The 20,081-nt window shown below is 56.9% G+C and overlaps 1 protein-coding gene across 1 annotated transcript in view; it reads left to right on the forward strand.

Moving 5' to 3' along the window:
• The window catches only part of IGSF9B (immunoglobulin superfamily member 9B), a gene marked incomplete at its 5' end in the record, with an annotated part of 42,121 nt that overhangs the window by 6,032 nt on the left and 16,008 nt on the right, over positions 1 to 20,081 (forward strand). The window contains 13 exons of the mRNA XM_083877891.1: positions 2,349 to 2,546; positions 4,038 to 4,184; positions 5,639 to 5,790; positions 6,873 to 6,990; positions 7,881 to 8,022; positions 8,145 to 8,290; positions 10,622 to 10,764; positions 11,528 to 11,668; positions 12,874 to 12,990; positions 14,803 to 14,953; positions 15,525 to 15,636; positions 18,362 to 18,537; positions 19,133 to 19,359. Coding sequence (XP_083734017.1) covers positions 2,349 to 2,546; positions 4,038 to 4,184; positions 5,639 to 5,790; positions 6,873 to 6,990; positions 7,881 to 8,022; positions 8,145 to 8,290; positions 10,622 to 10,764; positions 11,528 to 11,668; positions 12,874 to 12,990; positions 14,803 to 14,953; positions 15,525 to 15,636; positions 18,362 to 18,537; positions 19,133 to 19,359 — 1,970 coding nt within the window. The remainder of the gene's footprint in view (positions 1 to 2,348; positions 2,547 to 4,037; positions 4,185 to 5,638; positions 5,791 to 6,872; positions 6,991 to 7,880; positions 8,023 to 8,144; positions 8,291 to 10,621; positions 10,765 to 11,527; positions 11,669 to 12,873; positions 12,991 to 14,802; positions 14,954 to 15,524; positions 15,637 to 18,361; positions 18,538 to 19,132; positions 19,360 to 20,081) is intronic.

Below are 20,081 nucleotides of genomic sequence, written 5' to 3' on the forward strand. Positions count from 1 at the left end.
GATGGGGGGGGGGTTTCCAGCAGGGATGGGGGGCGGTTCCAGCAGGGATGGGGGGGGTTCCAGCAGGGATGGGGGGGGGGGGTTCCAGCAGGGATGGGGGGGGGGTTCCAGCAGGGATGGGGGGGGTTCCAGCAGGGATGGGGGGGTTCCAGCAGGGATGGGGGGGTTCCAGCAGGGATGGGGGGTTCCAGCAGGCATAAGGGGGGTTCCAGCAGGGATGGGGGGGTTCCAGCAGGGATGGAGGGTTCCAGCAGGGGGTTCCAGCAGGGATGGGGGCGGTTCCACCAGGGATGGGGGGGGGTTCCAGCAGGGATGGGGGGTTCCAGCAGGGATGGGGGGGTTCCAGCAGGGATGGGGGGTTCCAGCAGGGATGGGGGGTTCCAGCAGGGATGGAGGGTTCCAGCAGGGATGAGAGGGGTTCCAGCAGGGATGGGGGGGTTCCAGCAGGGATGAGGGGGGGGGGTTCCAGCAGGGATGGGGGGGTTCCAGCAGGGATAGGGGGGGTTCCAGCAGGCATAGGGGGGGTTCCGGCAGGGATGGGGGGTTCCGGCAGGGATGGGGAGGTTCCAGCAGGGATGGGGGGGTTCCAGCCCTGCAGCACAGCCCCCCCCTCACCCTCCCGGATGGGCACAGCGGGGTCAGGACGGCTTCTCCCAGCTCAGCGCCGGGGCGGCAGGGGAGGGCTGACACCGTCCCTGCTGACAGGGTGAGAACGGGAGCTCATCGGCGATGCAGCGCTAACGAGGGATGGAAAGGTGCAAGAGCGTTGTCGAGGCGGTGCAAAAGCGTGTGCGGGGGTGGGGTGTGCGAGCACGCCGCACGTGTGCGCTCAGCGATATCCCCCGGGCGGATCCGTGGCCGTGCAGGACCCCCGGCTCCGCAGGACCCCCAGAGCAGAGCCGGGTGCCTGCAGTGGGTGTGCAATGCAGCATCTGCTCCTCGCAGATGGCTCGCAGCTCTGCACCCACCCCGCTGCCACCAGCCCGCCCTCCCGGTTAAAGAGCCATCCGTGCCCTGTTTGCTGGTGGCGTGGGGGGCTGAGGATGCTTTGGTGACCATCGGGGCTGTGACCCTCTGCAGGGACACACCTTGTCCGTGCCGTGTGCGAGCTGCGGCCAGCTCTGCCCGCTGCCCTTCCCGCGGGGACACTGGGGCTGGTGGGCCCGTGGGGTGGCACATCACGGGCCTCTCGCCGGTACGCGCTTGTGCCGGAGCCAAAAATAGCCGGTGATGCTCGGCGATGCTCGGCTCCCGCGGCGGGGAAGCGGTGATGTCACTCGCCGCCAATCACCGGCGGCCCCGAGGAGCAGCGCGGAGGAGTGGGAACGTGCTTCCCCGAGCATCCCTCCCCGAGCATCCCCCCCGGAACAGCCAGCGGCCGCCTGGGCCGGGAAAACGGGGAGCCTTTCCTTGATGGGAAGGGTGATGTGGGTCTAAACCTAGTTTTGGGGACCCCCCTGTTTGGTTTTCCCCCATCCCCGGGTTTCCCTCTCTGAACGCCGTGCTGAGGATGCAGCTTTGCTGCTGCTGGCAGAGCAGGATGACGCCAGGCTGCAGCGAGCAGGGCGGCACAGCCGGGGTGGAGCAGCCTGGGAGCTGAGACTGAAGTCCCCTGTAATTACCCGGCTGGGAGGAGCAGGGTGACAGACCCGACACGCAGGTCGCAGACAGACGGGTTTCAGGCTTGGGGCTCTCGGGGATGCCCGAGGACATTTGGGCTTGGCTGGAGCATGGTGGCTCCGGGGGCCCAGCTCACCCTGGCACCGGTGGGAGAGCTGGGTCTGTGGGCTGGCACAGCAGAGCTGTGGCCAGGGGTCCCTGCATGCTCAGTCCTGCTCGCTGGAGGATGCAGGGGCACAAGCTAAAAGCAGCCTTTTCCCTGCACAAGGATACAGGATACAAGGATACAGCCCAGATGGTGCTGCTGTGTGGGGAGCAGTGCTAGGCATGCTCTGTGCCCCTCTACTGAGAGCAGGGATCCCCAAAACCCCTGTGTGGTCACTGGGCATCACCCTAGCCCTGGTGCAGAGGTTGGGAAGCTGTCCTGGAGCACTGCAGTGCTGATGGCCACTGTCCTGACTCCTGTGGTAGCTCAGGGTGTCCTTGGAGCTGAGTACAAGGACTTGGGGCTCCCCATTGTTTTTGGGGCAAGGGTGACCCACAGGCTGCCCTTGTTGGAGACAGGTGGCTGGGGATGGTCAGTATTGCTGCTGTTGCTCTTCTGGGCATCCTGGTTCGATGCTGGGGACCAGCAGTGGGATCAGCCACAGATTCTTCCTTCCCTGGTTCGATGCTGGGGACCAGCAGTGGGATCAGCCACAGATTCTTCCTTCCTTCCCCCCTTGCAGGTGCCCTCGGCTCGAGAGAGGAGCCCGAGTTCGTGACCGCTCGCGCTGGCGAGAGCGTGGTCCTGGGATGCGACGTGATCCACCCGCTGACGGGACAGCCCCCTCCCTATGTCGTGGAGTGGTTCAAGTTCGGCGTCCCCATCCCCATCTTCATCAAGTTTGGGTTTTACCCTCCCCATGTGGACCCGGAGTATGCCGGTGAGTGCTGGGGGGGCGAGGGGAGGGTGCCAGGTCCCGGCCTGGGGCCGCACGGCTCCGCTGCATCCGCTCCTCCGTCGGAAACCACGCGGGCTCTGCCTCTCGTTGCTCGCTTTCCACCCAGTTGGTTTTAATTAAGCAGCAGCGTTAGGAAGCCAGCTGGGCTGCGTGGGACGGGAGCAAGCGAGGCAGAGAAACCCAGGGTGACGCGTGGTGGTGGCTGCTGCTGCTGCCGCCGCTGTGGCCCAGAGCAGCTGTGAGCCCAGGGAGGGATGCTGGGGGGGACGGTGGGGATGGAGCCAGGGCCACGTGCTGGGCGGAGGTGACAGGTTGGAGCTGCAGAATTCATGTGGCCGCTCGCCAATGTGCTGCCTGTGACACGTGGCCGGTGTCTTCTGGTGGGATCTGTGAGCTGGAAACCAGCCGTGAGAAGGTTGGCATGGCAGGACTGACCCATTGTGGTATTTCTTTCCATGTGGAATGCTGTCCTGGGAATCCTCCCTGGGTTTTGTGGGATTCTCTGCCCAAATCGCTCTCTAAGAAATGCTGCAGCAAGGAAGATGCACCAGCCCAACTGAGCCCTGCCAAACTCAGCTCAGCAATGAACGATCCCACAGCCAGGGTGGAGCTTTAGGCTGCTTTTCTCCTGACCCAGTTTTTGGGGCCGTGCATGGGGTCAGCTCAGGGCCGCCCTGCTTTCTGGGAGTCTCCCGGGCGGGGAGAAGCTTTGGGGCACGCCTGTGTGCCGGCTGTGCCGCCGCCAGCCCCCGGCTGGGAGCAGAAGGCCGGTGTCGCTGCGGGCAGACATCGCTCCAGGCACCTTGCCTGGCCCTGGCAGCTTGGCTCTGCTGTCCCCAGACGGGCCAGTGTGTCACCGGCCTGGCACCACCGGCCTGGCACCACCGGCTGCAACCAGCCCCAAACTGGGGCAGTGCCCACATGGGGGTGGGGTGGCCCCTGTGGTGGTGTTCTGGGGGCTGCTCCAGTTTGGGATGGGGTATCCCCTTCAGTGATGCCTGGGGGCTTCTCCAGTTTGGAATGAGGCATCCCCTGCAGTGATCTCTGAGGGGCTGCACCAGTTTGGGATGAGGTGTCCCCTGCAGTGATCTCTGAGGGCTGCTCCAGTGTAAGGATGGGGTGGTCCTTGTGGCCATGCTCTGGGAGCTGCTCCAGTTTGGGATGGGCTGTCCCCTGCAATGATGCCCTGGGGGCTGCTCTTGTTTGGGATGGGGTGTCCCTTTCAGTGATGCCCTGGGGCTACTCCAGTTTGGGATGGTTTGTTCCCCACAGTGATGCTCTGGGAGCTGCAGTTTGGGATGGGGTGTCCCCTTTGGCCACGTTCTGGGAGCTGCTCTGGTGTCAAGATGGGATGTCCCCTGCAGCGACACTCTGGGGGTTGTTCTGGTGCAGGGATGGGGTTTCCATTGCAGTGACACTCCAGGGGCTGCTGTGGCATGGGGGACATGGTGCCAACGCTGTGTTCTCCCACAGGCCGGGCCAGCCTGCACGACAAAGCCTCCCTGCGCATTGAGCAGGTGCGCTCCGAGGACCAGGGCTGGTACGAGTGCAAAGTGCTCATGCTGGACCAGCAGTACGACACCTTCCACAACGGCAGCTGGGTCCACCTCACGGTCAATGGTGAGCATCCCTGAGCTGCCAAAATGGGATTTCTGGGGGATGCTGGATGTCTGGTGGACGCTGGGCCTCGGTGGCATCCGTGCCTGACAGGCAGGCGAGCCTAAAGCCATCCAGGCTGGCTGCTCCAGCCAGGGTGTGACTTCAAAAGGGACAAAGTTTTATTAGGGATTCCTCAGTTTAATTATGCGGAGCTTGTTTAAAGGAGAGACATCAAGGGCTGGGGCTGGGGAATGAATCTCCTCTCAACAAACAGATCAGAAAATCAAATCTTTGTTTTCTTGAAATTCAGATTTACTCAAATTACTTTTTCATTTTATTAAGGCTGTATATTAAACTAATTAGCAAATTGTCATTCTCTGCATCAGGAGAGAGATTTTTATTTTTAGCCCAGCAGCAGGGCTGTCCCTCTCCTGCTGCAGTAGGGTGGCTGGAGAGATGTGGCCACTGGCAGCTCCTCGCTGGTCTTGCCTTGACCTTATGCAATTAATTTAACCTTTGGGGGGATGGCTGTGCTGTGGCACAGAGCAGAGCCACCTAATTGAGCCCAATTAGTGAGCGGGAGCTTTGCAAGAGGGGCCGTGCAGACCATCATCCCCATCCCTGCCTGCTGCCCTGCCTGCCGCTTCCTGCTCTCCCCCAGGCTGCTAATGAGCTCCGAGGGCTCGGGAAGGAGGGCAGGAGGAGGAGGAGGAAGGAGGAGGATGGTGGTGCCTGGCTCACCTCTGCCATGTGCACAGATCCTGCAAACCTCCATCCAGAGGGGCTGGAAAATGGCTCCAGATGCCCTGTCCCTCCCCTTGGCAAAATGGGCCAGTTTTGGGGCTTTTATGCAGCACGGGACGTGCAGGGGCTTAATAACAATATAATAACCATAATCCTCCCAGCCCGAGGAATTGCTTTCAGGGTGAGGGCTGTGGCTTTCCCCCAGCGCATTACAACGCTTAATTTTCTTAGGGGGAAAATAAAAATCATTTGGGGAGAAACAAAATATAATTCCTTTTCTTTTTTTTTTTTTTTTTTTTTTTTCCAAGCAGATTAAATTGCCAACCTGTCTCCCTCTAAAGTGGGCTTTAACAACCGCGGGTAATTAGGGGCGGGCTGTAATCCTGCCAGCCTCTTTCATCAGGAAGGAGCCTTTCGATCTGCACTGCGGTGTTTTCCCATGTTTTGACAATAGCGAGTTAATGTGCAGTAGGGTGGGGGGAGGATGTGGAGCTGGTGGGGAAGAGAGAGGACAAGGCTGGGGTGCAATGTGGCACCTTTAGGTCGGTGTCCCCAGGGACACCCCTGTCCCTACAGCCCCTCTGCCTTTGGGATGGCCCCAGCCCTGTCATGGGGATGTGCAGAGTGTCACCTGTGTGCAGGCAGCAGCTTCCCCTCTGTCCCCGTGTGCCCCCAGACCCACAGTGGCCATGGGTGACCCGGGGGGTGACGGGGGTGTCCTGTGCCCCCAGCTCCCCCCACGTTCACGGAGACCCCGCCGCAGTACGTAGAGGCCAAGGAGGGCAGCAGCGTCACCCTGACCTGCATGGCGTTCGGGAACCCCAAGCCCATCGTCACCTGGCTCAGAGAGGGAGACCTGTTGGGTGCCAATGGCAAGTACCAGGTAGGTGGGGAAGGGCTGCCCTGGGGACTCCTGGGCTGGGAGCTGGCAGGGACATTGCTGACGGGACCACGGTGGCGGCAGCTCTGCCGTGCCTGGAGCCAGCCGTGCTTTCTCAGCACTTCTCCTTGGTGAGATGCCCATTTTCCCCCACCCCATTCCTGCTGAGCTGCAGCCTGTAACGCTGCCAGCCCTTGGGTGCAGGCTGGAGACCCACCACATGCTTGGGGCAGCCTGGCTCCTGAACCTGACCCACTTCCGGGGGCCAAGACCCTGGAGATGGGGTGGGGGCTGCAGCCTGGGGTAGTGTCCCCCCGACAGGGATGGATGCAGCAGGGCTGAGGCAGCAGAGGGTTGAGCAGGGAGGATTTCCCCTCCTCCCCTCCCCTTCAGGACCCTTTTTTGCATCCCAGAGGCTCCCAGGCAGAGATTCCCCCCTGAGCTGTAATTGGTAAATCAGGCATTGGAATCAGCGCAGGCACTAATGAGAGTAATTAGGAATCATTTGTTACTAATTGAAATAGAAGGATGAGGCAGAATGAGGTGGGGGGGAAAGCCTGTCTGGGAGGCCTCCTGTGCATGGGGGTGCTGCTACCCCAAAGGTGACAGTCCCTTGTCCATCCTTCTGCTGTGTCCCCAGGGGGAATCCATCCACTCCCCTTCCAGCTGAGAGGTGGCTCCACAGGGAGGACAGTGGCCAAGCTGGGGTCTCCTCCTCACCCCCCAGCAGATCCTTGTGGGGGCAGGGAATGCTCCAGCAAGGCTCCTTGTGAGGCTCCAATGGTGCCAGGGTGCTTGGCAGCAGTGGTTTGGAGCCTGCTGCCTGCCAGTCACTTCTGGGAGATGAATGCACCGGGATGGTTATTTATTTATTTCATGATTTTTTTTTTTTCCCTTCCCCTTGGCGTTGAGCAGAAACGCGTGTGTTGGTTTATTAATATCCCAAGTCTTGCAGAGCGGGGAAACCCGTCTCTCATCCGGCCCTAAAAGCACTGTCAGTTCCCTGCAGTGGGAAGCAGGGAGGGTCTTCCCCCATCCCTCTTGAGGGTCCCTGCCCACGCTCCAGGGTGTTCCCTTGTTCCCAGGTGAGCGACGGGAGCCTCACGGTGCTCTCGGTCAGCCGGGAGGACAGAGGTGCCTACACCTGCCGGGCCTACAGCATCCAGGGTGAGGCCGTGCACACCACGCGCCTGCTCGTCCAAGGTGAGACCTTCCAGCTGCTCAGCATCCCCTGGCAAGCCAGGATGGGGGAGGTCTGCACAGGTCACAGGGCTGTGGTGTCACCCTGGAGCCACCCCCAAGGCCTCCAGGGGTGCTGGCTGCCCCGTGGCTCTGCATCCGGTTTGTAGGATGGAGGAATCTGCTTAATTGGGGCACAGTGGTGGCTGTGCTGATGAGCAGCCAGGCCCTGATGGCAGCTCGGTTTTGTTTGGGGAGCGGGGAAAAGATTGAGGCTGTCATGAAGCGCCTCGTCAGACAGCGGTGATGCATGACAGGCATCCTGCTCCTTGCTCCCTCTCTTATTAAATAAATCTTTAATTAGGTCAACAGCTACCGGCAGAGAGAGGAGCGCGGGGTGTCCTCTGCTCTGCTTTTGTGGCAGTGGTGAGCTGCTGGCTCCTGGCAGTCTGTTCCCCCTGGATTTTTCCTGTGGGTGATACTATCCTCAAGAAGTGCTGGGGATGAAGGGAGGCATGTCCTTGTGTGCCCTGGGAGAGCCACCATGGGCGTCCCCTCCTCAGATTTGTAGAGATTAGGGAGAGGGCTGGGAAGAACAGGGTCACTGTGGTTCTCAGTTAGCCCAGATTAGAGAAAGGGTTGGAAATAACAGGGTGACTGTGGTTCTCAGTCAACCCAGAGATTAGGGAAAGGACTGGGAATAACAGGGTCACTGTGGTTTTTAGTCAGCCCAGAGATTAGGGAGAGGGTTGGGAATAGCAGGGTCACTGTGGTTCTCAGAGGATCAGGACCAGCTCTGCCCCAGAGCCCTCCAGCAGCTCCCAACCGAGACTCTGTGATGGAGCTGAACCTGAGCAGCTCTTGTGGGGACACCTGTAGTGGTGGGAGTGACACTTCCCTCTTCCCCCCTGCAGGACCTCCCTTTATCGTTTCCCCTCCGGAGAACATCACAGTCAACATCTCCCAGGATGCTCTGTTCACCTGCCAGGCCGAGGCCTATCCCGGGAACCTCACCTACCTGTGGTACTGGGAGGAGGAGAACGTCTACTTCAAGAAGTGAGTTTATAGCTGGTGGGGCAGCGTGTTCTCCTCCTCCTGCTGCTCCTGGGTTGAGCTGGGATTTTTTTGGGCTTTGCCCCTGGCTCTCCTCATGATCCTCTTTTCCTCTCCTCTTGCAGTGACTTGAAGCTGAGGGTGCGGATCCTGATCGACGGGACGCTGATTATTTTCCGTGTCAAACCAGAGGATGCTGGAAAATACACCTGTATCCCCAGCAACAGCCTGGGCCGCTCGCCATCAGCCTCTGCCTACCTGACAGTGCAGTGTGAGTGCGGGCATGGGGCTGGGATTGGCAACACCTGGCTCACAGGCAGCCTCAGGGGCTCTCCTGTCCTGGTGTGACACTGGGAGAACCAGGCTGATGTGACAGCAGCCTTTGGATGAACACGGAATCACGCTCAGCAAAAAAGCTTGAGAGCATCCCACGTGGGTGTGGGGAGACAAGAAAGCAAATGGTCTGAGCAGCCTGAGTGACACAGCTCAGCTGGGACCGGTGTCCACCTTTGCTACAAGTGTTTTTTAATTAGGCGAGCATCATCCCACAGCTGCTCCCTCACCTTGCTGGGAAGCGCCGGGTCAGGGCTCTCAATGCCAAGGAATATTTTTTGGTGTTGATTTCGGGGGCTCATTCCTGTGGCTGGGCCGTTCCTCGAGCTGCGGGGCTCGGCGTGTCACATTTTTCAGGCGGTAAGTGATCTAAACAAGCGGGGGAGAAAGGGCTGTAGCAGCAGCGTCGCTTCCCACGCTCTGCTCGTTCTCCCGGGATCCCCGGGCGGTAATGGGTAGTTGTGCCACCGGCATCCTGTGGCATTCCACAGTAATGGCCTCAATTGCCGCCGCTCCAATTGCAATATTGCTCTGCTCGAAAGGACTGCGGCGCTTTTATTTCATAATGAAAGACGGGCCCCAGCAAAGTGGGCTCTCAGCGTGGGTTATCCGAGGCTGCCTTAGAGCTGCTGCTGCTGCTGCCTTTAGACCTGGTGCTGGTTTGTGGGGAGCTTCTGGGAGAAGGGCTGGCAGGTCCCTGTGGGGATGGATGGAGGGGCAGACCGGGCAGGGGGATGGTGTGAGTGGTGCTGTGCCCAAGCACAGGCACGATTTGGGGCTTGGATGTGCCCAGCTGGGTGGCTCTCGGGAAAGCCTGTGGCCTCAGGCCATTAAATCTGCCCTCCCACTAATCCAGGGCCGCTTGTCAGGGCTGATAGCTGTTAAAAATAGCTCTAATAGCAGGGAGGACAGCGCTCGGCAATCTGCTGCTCAGCCAGGCTTCAGCACAAGGAAGGGTATTCGGGTTTGGGTGCCACAAACCCTTTTCCCCCTGAGCAAACCTCATCCACACCGGGGCTTATGCCACGGGAGGGAGCTTCCCATCCTCTGCAGGGAGCTTCCCATCCTCCCAAGCAGATGGGGACACAGCTCTGGGTCATTAGTGGGCTGGGCTGGCCCCTGGCCAGTGACCTAGTAGTGAAAGGCTCGATCCCATTACCCTCTCCCGCACTGCTGGAGTCCTTGATTACATTTCCTAAGAGGTGGAGTTAAGCAGAGGGGGGTAAAGCCTGCTCCATATGTGGCACTGGGCAGTCTGGGTTATGGTGCCACTGCCGGGGGCGTGTGGTTTTTGGGAGCTCCCAAACTCTGCTGGTTTTGCCCCACAAAAGCAATAAAGAGAGGACACCCCCACATCTTCCATCCCTTCCTATAAACCTTAATGTTTGTCCCCCACCTTGCGTCAGCAGTGCAGGGATGCTGCACCCCAAAACCCCCCACATTTATCCCTTAATGCAGCGTAAGCCCCATCAGGATTTTCCCATCACCTCGTGCTGCCGGTGTCTAGACGAGATTGTAGAAATACTCACTCTTCTTATTAAAAATAACATTTTTTTAAAAAATCTTCTTATTAAAGAAAGTCTAGATTCTCTTCAACCCACTCACACTTAATTAAAAAGCTCTTAGAAGTGCTGTTAATGACACATTCTAGACTGGAGGATTGCGAGACACCTCTCTGTGTGGGTGGTGCAGCGTGGAGGGGGGGGTTAGATCCGTATTTTAAGGTTTTTGCATCTTGGAAAGGGTGAGGTGGCTGCTTTTCTTTTCAACATGACCCAGCCTCAATGAGGCATGAGTATAAGCAGATCTGGGAGGTAAAGGACTTGTGGCAGCCTGGACATGGATCCCTTTTCCCATCTGGGTGTGTTTTAAGGCTTGGCAGTTGATACAGCTTTGACTGCTGGCATGTAAAATCAGGCTGTGCTGGGTGTTCATCACACCTGGCACGTGTCGTGCTGTAATGGAGCAGCACAGGCTTCAGCAGGATGCAGGTGGGTGTGGAATTGGAAGCAGGCATATCTCACATTTCTTCTTAAATGCAATCTTTAATGAGCCCCAGGTAGGAACACCCTGGACATGAGCAAAGCCTTGCAGAAATCTCAGGTATTCCAGTGGATTTGTGTGTAGCAAGCCTGGCTTAACAGCCTGTGGGAGCCAGGGTGGTGCTTGGCTTGGAATTCATTACACAAGTGAGGTAGATCCTACAAAGCCAGGCTGGGGGGAGAGATGGGCTCTCTCCTCGTGCTAACGTGGTGCTCTGCCCTCCCAGATCCTGCCCGTGTGGTGAACATGCCCCCCATCATCTACGTTCCCATCGGGATCCACGGGTACATCCGCTGCCCGGTGGAGGCGGAGCCCCCGGTCACGCTGGTCAAGTGGAACAAGGACGGGCGTCCCCTGCGAATCGAGAAGGTAACGGGGCCCCCGGGGAGGGGAGGTGGGGGCACAGAGGGGGATTCAGACCCTCATGTCCTCAGGAAACAGCAGGGAGCACCACCAGGCACCCCGTGGGTCCCCTTCTGTTGTCATGAGTGGGATGGCGCTGCTTTTCCTTATCAGCTGTGGGCAGAGTTAATTCCAGTTCTTGTACCAACAATGGTCATTCTGTGTCTCCCACACCTGATGCCTTCTTCCCCCTAAAGGCACCTCCTGATGGCGCTGGTTTATTTTTCCAATGGCAACTGGTGGTTAAAAGACCCTTTAACAAATCTACATCTTCCACTAATCATGGTTTGATAGTCTGAGCAAGGATATTAGCCATTAAATATTTAAAGAAAACGCTCAATATTTTAAATTTTTTGCTTAAATATTAACGATTTGAAGTTGTAATTCCATTTAAAGCTATTGCTGCTTTGGCCTCCTGTTCCTTGGTGCCTTCAGCCCTCCAGGTGGAGATGTTTTGCCGACTCCAGAACAAGTTTTATTTAGTGTTAGATTCTGATCTTAAATCTTTTGGGCTACATGAAGGAGCTTGGTTGTGTTTGAACAGGCTGATGTTGCCCAAGTTTCCTCTCTCTACTGTTTGAGGAGATGCTTTGGATGTTGGGAGTGGGATTGGAGATCTCCATGAGATGTGACAGCCACCCTGGGCATGGGTGGGAGGCTTTGCTGAGGGGGAAGTAAGGACTTGTGGTGTGTGTTGGATTAGTGAACTCCCTGGTTCTCCCTGCTGCAGTATTCCGGCTGGAACCTGCTGGAAGACGGGTCGATCCGGATCGAGGAGGCCACTGAAGATGCTCTCGGCACTTACACCTGTGTGCCTTATAACGCCCTGGGTACGATGGGCCAGTCTCCCCCTGCCCGACTGGTACTGAAGGTAACTCTTCTGCCAAAATCCCATGGGTTTGCTGGGAGCAGTGTCCTCCTGTGCCAGGAGCAGCTCCTGGGGCTGTGTGGGGAACAGCAGAAGCTCCAGGGTGAGGGTGTGTCTGGGCAATGCTTGGAGATGTGCTTCCCACCAGCACAGGCAAACCCCCAGGGCGCCCTGTCTGGTGTAGCTGGAAATAGCCTGCCAGAGCAGCAGCACGGGTTTTGACACTGGACTGGGGTACTTTGAGGAAACATCTCCCTGGAATGTCCCCTTTGCCAACAAAACACTTAGCCCTGCTGGCCCGGGCTTGGGTTCAGGAGGATTTTAATAAATGGATGATTTGAGCTCCACGTGCTCCGGCTGCGTGCGGCGCCTGGGGCGCGCCGGGCTCCCAGTGCAATTCCTGGTGGGAGCTGCTGCCTCTTCCCTCCCTGAACACGGAGTCCTGTGCCTGGGAGGGAGCTGTGGTGATTCATGGTGTCTCGCCGAGGTTCAGATGATAACGCTTTGTGTACCAGACACACACATCCGCCGAGGCGGCTGCCGGGGCGAGGAAATCAGGTTGATGGCTGATGTGATGTGGGTGGGTTTCTTCCTGTTTCGAGGAGGTAAAAAGCAAGATGCTGCTCAGCCTGGAGAGGAGAAGTTGTGTGGAGTTGTCACAGCAGGCTTCCTGTGTCTGAGGGTGCCTGCAGGGAACCTGGAGAGAGATTCTTTATCAGGAACTGTAGAGATGGGAAAAGGCGTAATGGGATCAAACTGGAAAAGTCAAAATTTAGGTTAGATATTAGGAGAAAGCTCTTCTGTGTGAGGGTGGGGAGGCCCTGACACAGGTTGCCCAGAGAAGCTGTGGCTGCTCTCATCCCTGGAAGTGTCCAAGGCCAGGTTGGAGCCATCTGTGATAGTGGAATGTGTCCTTGCCCAATGGCAGAGGGTGGAATGGGATGGGCTTTAAGTACTTTCCAACCCCAGCTATTCTGGAATTCCATGATTCTATGCTCCAGTGAGGTGGCTCTTTGGAGAGAATCTCCCTCCAGGTGTGTAATTTGCTGTGCTGTCAAGGGCCTCCTTAGCACACATTCTCTACACAATTCTCCTTGCAATGCCTCAAGCTTATCCAGAATGGGGATTGGGTTGGTTTGGAAAAGGCTTGGTTTGGGTGATGGGAGCTTGGGCAGGGTGACGCTCCTTGTTTTTCCTCTTGTCTGCAGGACCCCCCCTATTTCACGGTGCTACCAGGCTGGGAGTACAGACAGGAGGCAGGGAGGGAGCTGTTGATTCCTTGCGCTGCTGCCGGAGACCCCTTTCCCATCATCGCCTGGAGAAAGGTACCCGGCCTGCCAGACAAATCTGCAGTGCCTTTGGCTTTTGGTGAATATTGCAGACAGAGAAGCCACACTCTGTCCCGGTAAGAACAAACTGCAGGTACAGCTGCTTCGCTTTGGGCTGAGCCACTGCCGTCCTGTCCCGCAGGTGGGTGGGGGAAGCCCGGCTTGTGGCCCACCGAGTAATCCCGGGAAACCGACACGGCAGCATCCGCAAAGCTGAAACACTGCCCCCTGCCCCGGCCCCTCTGCCTCGCCAGCACTGCCCACAGGACACTCTCCTCCTTGCCTGGCTCTCAGGTGTCACCAGCAGGACGTGGCAGTGGTGGCAGTGCCGTTCTTGCAGCGCACACCTCCTGTGGAGGGGAGGGGATGTGTCACCGCAGCACATCCAGAGATGTCTTGGCTCTGGACCAGTCAGCAGCTGCTTTACTGCCCCGTGACTTCAAAGACCCTGGGAAGAAGCTGTTTTTATGATGCTGAAGTGGATATAAAGATTTCAAGATGTTCCTTTTCATAGAGCAGGGTGTGGTGGCACAGCCTGGGAGCAGTGAGGGCTTTCCAGTCCTTCTGCAGTCTTCCCCTTGCTTCCCACCTTTACTGCTGCCATAGGAAAGCGGAGGAGCAGACCTCCTGTGCTCTTCGTTGTGCTGTCAGGAACTTCTCTCCAAGCCTTCCATGCCCTTCTTTGGGCTCTTGACAGTGAGCTGGGTCCCTCTGTCACCCAGTGGGACCATCCCCAATCCTTGTGTCTTGCACTGCTGGATCTCTGGGTCCCTTTAAGCAGCACGAGGAGGACCATGACTTGCACATATTGCAGGTGACCTGCCTAAAGCTCGTTGGCAGTTTAGTCTTTTTCTCCATCTTATTTTTCTTTCCAATCTTAGTCAGGTTTCTTTCAGTTTCAGTCAGGTTTCTTTCCAATCCCACTTGTGCCTTCTGATGGTCCTCCTCATTTTGTGGCCCTGGGCTTATCTCCTCCAACTCCAGTCAGGGCTGGCTTGGGTTATGTTCAGTTTGCCATGGCAGAAGGCAACTCCCTCCCTCCCCATCAGCCCACCAGTGCTGACCAGTCTCTTGAAGGACTCCTGGGCTTGCACTGGTAGCCCCCATGTGTCCATGGGCTCCTCTGCTCCTCCTTTGCATCAACCTGTCGGTCCTGGTGTTGATCAGCGGAGTCCCCCACATGAAGAACAGCTGAAGAGGACTCAGGACAACATGGGATTTGCACAACTTTGGCTGATGGGCATAGATGAGATGTTACAAGATCCATCTTTCCGCTTGGCTTGAGAGATTCCAGGCACCTCCATGCACGCCATCTCCCACATCCCCATGGGGCCCTTGCTGCCCTGATGTGAAGAGTCCTACCTCTCATCCGCTGCTGACTCAGGCTGAGGAGCAATTTGGGCATCTCCTGGGGCAGCTTGTGCCTTCCCCATCCCGGGAGGGGGTTTGCTGGGACGGCCGGAGCCCCTTCCCGCAGCAGTTTCAGCTTCGGATGCCGGAGGTGGAGCCCTGGCGCGGGGCTCGCTGTCCGCGCGAGTGCCGTGGGGTTTCCCGCTTGTGTGTGAGCGCTGAGCAGCAGCCTCCTGACGCATGCCTCTCGCGTTGCCCCCCAGGTCCTCTCGGAAACGGGGGAACCGTCTGCCTTGCCACGACCGGAGAGACCGGATCCCCTGCCGGTGGCCGGCGGTGTCCCCTGGGCCGCGCAGGTAGCTTAGTGACCCCGCCGCCGCCTCGCCCTGCCCCACCGCCCCGCTGCTGAGTCATGTCTGTTGTCTCTCTTTGCCCCCCCTACCCCGCTCCTTGCCCAAGGTAGGGAAGCCCAGCAGGAGCAAGCACAACACGCTGCCCGGAGGGACCCTGCAGATCCGCTCCCTCGGCAAGGACGACCACGGCGAGTGGGAGTGCGTCGCCACCAACATCGTCGCGAGCATTACTGCCAGCACCCACCTGACTGTCGTAGGTACGGGCGGGGGGGAAAAGGGCCTGGGGAAGAACCCACCAGGCAAGGCTGGAGGTGGGATTGCTCCCTGTCACAAACACAATACTGGTGACAGGACAAGGGGGAGTGGCTTTGAGCTGGGAGACAGAAGGTTTAGGTGGGATATTGGGAAGGAATTGCTCCCATTGAGGATGGTGAGGCCCTAGCAGAGAAGCTGTGGCTTGCCTGTCTCTGAAAGTGTTCAAGGTCATGTTGGACAGGGCTTGGAGGAACCTGGTCTAGTGGTCCCTGAATATTTGTCCTGGTTTAGGATAAATTTAGGAACCCCAGGACATCATGTCAGGAGGGTTTGAATAGATCTCCCTTCAAGTTCCTTCCAACCCAAACCATTCTGATTCTAACAGCAATGTCTTCTTTAGATGTTATTTCCTGGTGGAGTTGCCTTTCTCTGTGCTGTTACTTTGGCCACTTCCAGCAGAAATGCCCTTGGCCATTGGCTTGGTGCAAGAGGAGTCCCCTCAGACTGTGGCTTGGGAGAAGACCCTTTGAACCCTGGTGCTGCTCCCCACTAAGCTGTCCCCTGTCTCCACAGGGACAAGCCCTCACGCCCCGACCAGCGTGCACGTTGTGGCCGCCATGACCTCAGCCAACGTCTCCTGGGAGCCCGGCTATGACGGTGGATACGAGCAGACTTTCTCAGTTTGGTACGGCCCTCTGTGAGTCATCCTGGCATGCTTTGCTCTCTGCTTCTTTTCCTTCCTAGCCAACCCGAGCTTGGAGCAGCGGGGGGGAGGAGGAGGGTGGGGAGGGTGTTATACCCAGCTCTGTGGGCCTTACAGGGCTGAGCTCCCTCGGGGTTCCCTGGAGAGATGGGTGGTGGTGGTGGTGGTGGGATGGTGTAGTTCCCATATTTCCTCTCCCTTCTGTGCTGGCTGCTGCCTCTGTCTGCCCCAGCAGGTTTTACTCTGCTGGTGGTACATGGAGATGCTTTGCATTCGTGTAGCTGTGCCTCTGGCATCTAATTTCAAGATAAACTGTTTATGAGGCTTAACAGCCAGGGAGAGGATGGAAAATGCAACCTTTAGAGAGTGTGTCCTGGAAGAGCTGTGACTAAGCAGAAATGTTCTCTCCTTGCTCTGCGGCTCCCTGGAGCTGGTTAAATCCCAGCTGAGATCATGACCAGCCACTGTGAGATGCTGGCACTGGGGCTGAGCCCCTGGGGCTTTGCTCCTGTAGCTCCTGTGTTCCCACAGAGCTGGTGGGTGCATCAGGGCCAGGTTCAGCCCTCTGCCTTTCCCCTGGGGCAGGGTAGGGAGAAATGTAGCTGCAGCAAGTCTGGGGTTTACTTTGGGCTCTGCTGTTTCCATCTTCTTCTAAAGAATCATCCTTGGAAACATGGAGGGGGTGATGCCTTCCCTTTCCAGGCTTGGGCTGGCATTCTTCAGCCTTTCCTCTTGCTCTCTCATTCTTTCCTTGCCTTAATTTGCCCTGATGGAGGCTGCTGATAGAGAGGAGAGAGGGAGATGCTGCCTGTAATGATTTCTGCTCTGCTCCAGCCCCGGGCTGGGCTGTCTGTCTGGAAATGGGAAGAAGGAATGGATTGAACAGAGGGGGGAAAATGAGGGAGCAAGCTGAGCAGTGCAGACCTTGCTTTGATGAAAATGTCCTTGGGAAGGAGTGGTTAAACCTCTCTGCTCTGGAGACGTGGCTGCATCAGCAGCTGCTGCTGCTCTTGCTCTGCAACCTGCTCTCAGATTCCTGCCTCCTCGTGGCTCTTCCAGACTCCACAGGGAGAGAGCAGCCAGCAGGGGAGGGTGTTTGCACCAGGCTTGCATTAAGGAATTCAGGGAGCTGTGAGGACTTTGGATAGGGAGACAGTGATCTGTCTTGCCCTGAGCTTAGGGTGTGATCCCTGGGGGATGTGCTGTTCCCTGGGACCAGGATCTGGGACACAGCTGGCTCATGCAGTGCCATCCCTGTGCTCTCCTCCCTGCTGTGGCTGTGGGATGCTCAAACAGAACACGGCTCCATTTTCTCTGGATTCGTGCTCTCCTCCCGCGTCTGCGTTGTCGAGGCTGGAAATGCAAACCCCCCTCCCCAGGGGTGGCTGGGGCCACCACAGCATTCCAGCTGCACCGCATCCTCCCTCAGCCAGGAGGTTCTCCCAGCTCAGTGCTGCATTTACCCTCTGCTTTCCCCACCCTCAGCCCCTCTCTCCTGTGTCCCTGCCCACTGCAGTGCCAGGAAGGAGGGATGTTAAGGCAGTGGGATTAAACACTGCAGGGAAACCTGGCTGGGAGAGGGGCTGCCCTGCTGCCCTCCTGCCTCTGCCACGGTGGTGGGGGATCCTGGGATCTGTAGTCCCAGCTGGAGCTGCAGTGATCCAGAGGCTTTCCCTGGGTTTGCTGGAGGCACACGGCACATGCACAGCTCTCCACAGACCTGCTCGTTTCCATGGCTTGCTGCTGCTTCTCTGCCTCACCTCCTGCTCCCTGGGCAGCAGCGTTATTTCTCTTTGCTCCATCTTTTCCTGCTGGGTGGATTTACCTGGCTGTGTGCTAATGGCTGCAGATGTGCCCCCTTACCTGTGCAGGACAGACCATCTGCACAAACCCTTCCCAAATCCTCTGTGGACACACTAAAACCTGCAGTTGAGGGCTCAGACTCCCTAAAGCATCTCTCTAACACAAGCACCTGTACTGCAGTAGTGCAGTGGTGCTGCTTTGGGATGTGGGATCCTGGTGGGATATAATGGCTTGTGGAAGTGGCTGCATGCCCCTGGGTGGCACTGGGATGGTTCTAGGAGCATTTTTTTTACTCTGGGTTTGTGGTTAGACCCCAGCAGAAAGGTTCTGTCCTGCACTCCCTGCCAGTGCCTCTGCTGCTCTGCCAAACCCTGAGTGGTGGCCCCAGGCTGTGCTTGCAGCCCCCGACTTGTGCAAATGTGGCAGAGATGGGGATTCAGTTAAATGTCTCTCGTGGGATGACATGTACAGGGCTACAGCTGAGGGAGAACTTGGCTCTGGCTCAGGAGATGTCGAGGTATAAATGGGAACAGGGCCTGTCTCCTGCGTCAGCCGTTCCCTTTGCAGCACTCACCAAAATGCTCCAGCTCCCACTTCTGCCCATGGGAATGTGGTGGAGATCATGTCAGAGCGGGGCTGTTGGCACTGCTGTTATCCCTGACCCCGCTCAGGGCAGAGGGGAGAGCTGGTAGCAGTGCCCCTGGGAGCTGGTGGGACACGAGGGGATGGTGTCCTGTGCCAGCTCGTGGGTGGCAAGTGGCTGCCCCACGTCCATCCACATCACTGCTGTCAAACCAAACCATCGCTCGGGAAAGCTCCATTTTTGCATAAGAAGTTAATGCTGCCTCTTTGTCCTCCCTGTCAAAGACAACTTCCCTGAGGATGCTCCCTTTTCTCTCGGCAGGATGAAGAGAGCCCAGTTTGGACCCCATGACTGGCTGTCTCTCCCTGTGCCAGCTGGTTCCAGTTGGCTGCTGGTGGATACCTTGGAACCAGAGACTGCTTACCAGTTCAGTGTCTTGGCTCAAAACAAGCTGGGCACCAGCTCCTTCAGTGAGGTGGTCACTGTGAACACTCTAGGTAGGCCCTCCTTGGGAACAAGGGGAGGGCTGGGAAGGGCTCTGGGAGGTCGTGGGGAGAAGGGGCCCTTTGCCTTGCTCCATGTGTCCTGTCTGCTGGGGATGGAGGTGGAGATGAACATCATCAGCAACAGTTTTCAGCCATGTAGGAGATAGTTTGTGGAGGTCCTGGATGAAGCTTGCAGACTTTGCTGGCCGCATGAAGCTCTGGAAGGCTCATCCTGAGAGACAGCATGGGAGAGCTGTACTGTGCCAGTCACCTTTCAGATCTTCCTTAGGTTCAGCTGGGATCAGGAGATATTAATAGAGCACGAGATCACTTGTTACAGCTCAGAGCCTTTGGGCTCTCAGGTGGAGGTGGGAGGAAGCAGGAAGTCTTGGAGTCGCTGCCTCATTAGTCCAGTGCCTTTTGAAAATCCACTTTTGTATTTCCATGATAAGAGACCAGACTCCCAAGACGTGCCCTAAACCCTTGGAATGTGGGAACAGCCACAGTGGTCCTTCTGCTGCTGCGGGGGGCACGTGTGGAAGAGGATCTCCTGTGCTTGCCCTGCCCCATCTCAGAGGTGTCCCTGTCCCTTCTGCTCTGTCCCCAGCATTCCCTGTAACAACTCCAGAGCCTCTGGTGTTGGTTACCCCACCGAGGTGCCTAACAGCCAACCGGACACAGCAAGGCGTCCTCCTGTCGTGGCTCCCTCCCGCCAACCACAGCTTCCCCATCGACCGCTACATCATGGAATTCCGCGTGGCGGAGAAGTGGGAGATCCTGGATGACGGCATCCCGGGCTCCGAGAGCGAGTTCTTTGCCAAGGACTTGTCCCAGGTGAGCAGGGGCTGCCCACGCCACACCCAGCTCAGTGATCTTTCCCAGCCTTTATGGCTCTGTAACAATTTTGGCACCATCTGCTGCAGCTCCGGGGAAGTTTGGGAGTGGCTTGATCCCGGAGCTGGAAAAAATAGAACATTTTAATAATTTTAGTCAATGGTGTTAAGTAATCATAATCAATATACATATAATTACAAATAGTGTGTTACCCTTCAATTACTCTTAGCCAGCATTTGTAAACAAAGTTGTTGTAAGCTGCTTTTGTAGGAACACAGCTTGAGAAAATGACTGAAACTTAAAAGTTTTGATAAAGGCACTCTGATATGCTTCAATGAACAAAGCCTGGGAGAGAAGGATGTATTGTTGAGGCTGGAATGTAGGATTTATGGACCACAAGGACATTTTGGAGAAACCAGAAGCTAAAGAGACTAACAAAGTCTCAGTACACATTAGAAAGTCCCTGCAGGAGGAAAAAGATACTAAAAAGACTAAAAATAGGCACTAATTAGCATAAGAAGCGAGAAATCAATAACCAATAGAGGATAGAACGCTAACTAATGAAAGAGAATTGTGTAATTTAGAACCAATGAACAATAATTTTTGTTTGATGAAAAACATATAAATAGATGAAAAAGTTTTGTATCTGTGTCTGGGTGGATGCCAGAATTTTACCGGCCAACACACCCCTTGGGCAAGGATAAAAGCTTGACTTGCTAACA

This window comes from Zosterops lateralis (assembly GCF_965231275.1).
Source record: "Zosterops lateralis genome assembly, chromosome: 25".
Taxonomy (NCBI): Eukaryota; Metazoa; Chordata; class Aves; order Passeriformes; family Zosteropidae; genus Zosterops; species Zosterops lateralis.